This window comes from Penaeus vannamei, chromosome 28 (assembly GCF_042767895.1).
Source record: "Penaeus vannamei isolate JL-2024 chromosome 28, ASM4276789v1, whole genome shotgun sequence".
Classification (NCBI taxonomy): domain Eukaryota; kingdom Metazoa; phylum Arthropoda; class Malacostraca; order Decapoda; family Penaeidae; genus Penaeus; species Penaeus vannamei.
This window is the reverse complement of record NC_091576.1, coordinates 34,052,119-34,056,936: the sequence shown is the minus strand read 5'-3', so window position 1 is coordinate 34,056,936 and position 4,818 is coordinate 34,052,119. Positions and strand designations below refer to the sequence as shown.

General features: G+C 36.2%; 1 protein-coding gene across 1 annotated transcript in view; it reads left to right on the top strand.

Moving 5' to 3' along the window:
- The first annotated feature begins 1,962 nt into the window (after positions 1–1,962).
- LOC113805211 (uncharacterized) overlaps positions 1,963–4,818 on the top strand; it is a 161,531-nt gene continuing 158,675 nt past the window's right edge. Inside the window, exon 1 of the mRNA XM_070142064.1 lies at positions 1,963–2,371. Coding sequence (XP_069998165.1) covers positions 2,268–2,371 — 104 coding nt within the window. The 5' untranslated portion in view covers positions 1,963–2,267. The remainder of the gene's footprint in view (positions 2,372–4,818) is intronic.

Genomic DNA, 4,818 nt, shown 5'->3' with positions numbered 1-4,818 from the left:
TTTTATTAGACATTTATTTTGAATTTCGTTTTTCTTTTGTTTTCTTTTATTTCTCTCTCTTTCTTCTCCTTTTTATATCATTATCTTCATTTTCTTATTTTCTTATTTCTTTACTTTCAGTTGCATTTTGTTGTTTTTTTTCTCTGTGTATTCATTTTCTTAGAGATTTATCTTTATTTTATTTTCTCAATCTCTTTCTTCTTCTTCATTTTCTTGATATTATTATCATCCTTTTTTCTTATTTTCTTATTTCTTCTACTCATTTTTCTTGCATTTTCTTTTCTTTGTTTATTTTTTTCTCTTTATTGTTCTTTTGTGTTTTCTTGTATCACCATCTTCTTAATCATCATCATTATTAATATCATTATAGTTATTGTTATTATTATTTTCTATTATGGCCATTACTGTTATTACCATTATCATTATTACTAATATTGTTATCACTATCATCATTACTATTATTAGCATTGTCATTATTATCATGATTACCGTTATCATCATTATCATTACTATCATTTTTGTCATTATCATTATTATTATCGTTATTACCGTTACTATTACCATTATCATTATCACTGTTATTTTCATTATCATTAGTAGTAGTAGTAATAATAGTAGTACTATCATTATAATCATAATCATCATCATTATCATTATTATCATTCTTTTAGCATATCATAATTACACTAATACTAAAATAATTATTATAAATTTTATCAAAATTACTTTTATCGTTACTAATATCATTATCATCACTATTATCACTCAGTTATTGCTACTATGATCATCATCGCTTTAAAATAACAATTATCATTATCAAAAGCAATGATAATGATCTCATAGTAAAGAATATTATGATAATTGACAGTGACCATAATGTTGATAATGATAATGATGATAATAGCACTAATGATGAAGCGAGAATGATAATAGCGTAAGAACAACAGTGCTAATGGTGATGATAAAGATAATGATGATGATGATAACAATGGTAATAATAATAATGACAATGGTAATAATAATAATGATAATAATGATGATGATGATGATGATGATGATGATGATAATAAAATAATAATAAAAACAATAATGATAATAAGAAAAATGATAATGATGATAATCACCATCATCATCATAAGGCTAATAACAATAATAATGATGATGATGAGGATGTGAACGCTAATGATAATCATCATCACAATCATAATAAAAACAGTAATATAATAATGATAATAACTATTATAATTACAAGGATAAAGATAACAACTACAATAATAATGTTGATAATGATATAATAACATAAGGATAAAAATGACAATGATAAGGATAATAGTAAAAATAATGATAATAATAAAAATAATAATAACAATAACAATAACAACACCACCAACAACAGCAACAATAGTAATAATAATAATCATGATAATCATGATAATGATAATTATTATCAATATTATGACAATGATTATAAAAGATAATAGCAACAAAAATAATAACAATGATGCTGATGATAATGAGAAAAGATGAACATGAAAATGAGGAGGAGGTTAAGGAGACGCGCAGTCTAAGGAGGGCCAAGGAAAGGTGTTGAAATCCCAGTTGGTTTGTTACTGCCGCCCACGCGAACCTTGAGGGGGGCGAGGTGTGGGGGGAGGGGGGTGAGAGGGAGGGTGCGGGCGGAGGCACCGGGGGGAAGGGGGGGTAGAGGGGGAGGGCAGGGGAGGCAGAGGCACTGGACCGTCCCTTCGTCCCCGTCCCTCCCCTACCCCCCCGGAGCCTCTCCCTCCGAGGCACAGGGACCCCGTCGGTTATGTCAGAGGGCGAGGGTGTGGGAGGCTCGTGGGCGTGAGAGGGGAGGGTAGGGGGAGGGGGGGGAGGCGTGCTAGGTGGGTGTGGGAGTAACAGGTGGCATCTGCGGGGCGCTCTGGTATAGCCATCCACTCCGAAGCCCCAGCGCGCAGCCAGTAGGCAACCCTCACCGACGCCGGGCACACGACCCTTCCGAGCGGGCGCGCGCGTGTGAGAGAGCGAGCGAGCGAGCGCAGAGAGAGAGCGAGAGGAGGAGCGCACTTGGCACTGAACTGGCACTGGGGCATCCTCTCTTCGACCCAATCCCCCCCCTCCACCATCCTCCTCCCCGCCGGTCCCTTCCTTAGAAAACCCCTCCCGTTTTACCGCCCCGGTGTGACCGCTCGCAGGCACTTGGGGAGGGAAGAGCCTGGCTATGACTGAGCTGTGAGGAAGAGACTGTGTTGTACAGAGCAACGATGAAGGTGTTCAGTTGGGTGTTTGTGAGCGTGTTCCTCCTGCAGGAAGGGGCGCTGGCCCAGAAGATCCCCCGCTGGTGGCTCAAGGTGGCGCAGAGGCAAGGGTGAGTACAGGATTCGCGATTCGTTTGGCGGGATTGGGCGAATCACTCGTCTCGGTGGGCGGGGAAATCGTCCGTTCAGGTGTTCAGCTGAATCATCCAGTTGGGTGATTTGATGAAGTGTTCAATAGGGTGGTTAGGTGAGTCATTCAATTAATTAATTAGGTGATTTATCTAATTGAGTGATTAGGCAAATCACTCATTTAGGTTATTAAGTAAATAATTAAACCGGGTGTTCAGGTAATTCATTTAATTGGGTGAATCATCCAATTATGTAATTAGGTGAATCCTTCAGTTGGGTGATTAGGGCAAATCCCTCAACTGGTGGTTAAGTGAATCGCTCCTTAGGCGACTAGGTAAGTAAAACGAATATGCAAAAAAGTGAAAGTTAATGGGTCGAGTCCGATGCGCTAAAAGCTGCAAAAACTTTGACTTTGGTGAGACGGTTTGCCCCTGCACTTACTTCTTCATTATTCATCTATTCATTAATTAATTTATTCATGTTTTGTCCTTGTTCATTCGTCTTGTTTATGGAAGAAGTACAGTTAAATTTGCGGTCTCTCGCAAGGTGACAAAAAGTGACATAAACGTTCGTATTTTGAGGTAGAGCCGCCAAAACTACCTTTTTGGAGTGAATGAAAATGTGAAAAAAAAGAAAGTGAAAAGAAAAAAGAAAAGAAAAAGAAATGTTCACTTTTCGGCTCCTACGTGTCTTTTATCTATCATTTTCTTTTCTTTTCTTTTTTGATATTAAGAAATAAAGGAAAGCTGAAGTTACATCATGTGAAGTGAGTGAACCTGTTCACATGTGTATCACTTCAACGAAAATTATGAAGCAAAATCTATCTTAAGAATGACTTAAAACGATTTTAATAAGACATTAATTATTCTAATGGTCCATTTTTGGCGATCAGATAATATATGAGTGGTTTCACAATCTAACAACTCAATTATTAATTGTAATCACAATAATTTGCATCGGTAAATTGGCTTCTCCAAATACACAACGTTCGAATTGTGTCTCCATGACTTAAATCTGCTTATTCTGTATGAAAAATTTAATAAATAAAAAGATAAATAGACAAATATAATGGAAATAGATAAGAGGAAGATAAATCAATAGATAAGATAGAAACAGAAATAGATAATAAATAGACAAGTGAAAAAGAACAATAGGGTACAATATAGAATCACCAGGAAATGTCAGAGATAAACGATATATATGAGAGAATATGAAGATTAGATAAACGCACAAGATGACGATACAAAAAAGAAAGAAAGAAAAATGAAAGAAAAATCGTTAGCAAGAGAGATTTATGCTAAACCAAAGCCATGGGACAGGGAAACGGGGATTGAGTGTGAATTTTAATGATTCTCTCCAGACAAGTAAAAAAAAAAAGAAAAAAATGGACGATGATGATGGTAATGATAATAATTGTGATGATTTATAATGATAATTTATAGATGATGATAATAATGATATTTTTAGATGATGATAATTTATAATTTATATATGTAATGAAACTGATGATGTAGTAAATATGATGATGATCAGGACAATGGGGATACCAATAATGATGATAATGACATCAATAATGACAATATGAATAACAGAGCAGTGGTAGTAGCAAGAATAATAATGACAATGCTAATGATAATGACAATTAAAATATCAATGTGATATCAATGATAATTATGACAACAATAATAGGGATAATGATAATGATGATGATAATAATAATAAAAGGGTAATAAAAGAAGAAAAAAACATGACTTTCCCCAAGAGATTTGCGAGGACTATAACGAAAAAAAATACATATCTTGATTCAAAGACACCATAATGTCTATCCCACTCGAGTCTCCAACGTAAACAAGAACAGATGATTGGTCAGGTGGAGCCGCTAAAACGTATCCTGATTCCCCTGAAGTGCGTTCTTGTTTGCTAACGGACGACAACACACTCCGAGGCTCAGCTGTCTATGCATGTGCGTCCGAGGGTCTATTTATGTGGTTATATTTATGCGGTTGTATTTACAGAGAGGTCTGTACGTCTGGTGGCTTTTGGTTTTATTTAATGAGAATATATTTTAGTCGATGATTTGAAAGTAATGTGTTTTTGATGCGGTTGGATTATGAAAACAAAAGCTCGAGAAACGTGATGAAAAAGACACACAAAAACACTACACCCATATAAATAAATCTAGACAAAAGATAAAGAAGGTGAAAAAAGAAGCTTGATATGAAAAATAAACAGAAGACGACGATAGATATGCGTCGAATAAAGCCCAAGAGGTGATTGACTTAGACAAAAAAGGGACCTCGCTGATCCCCAACACTGGCCTTGTCGGGGCATTCGGTTACGCCTTTTGTTTGTACGGATTGCAGGGGGGCCTCGGCTGGGGGGGAGGGGGGTTGGGGCGACGCGGTTGGGGAGTGGGGAGTTAGGGGTC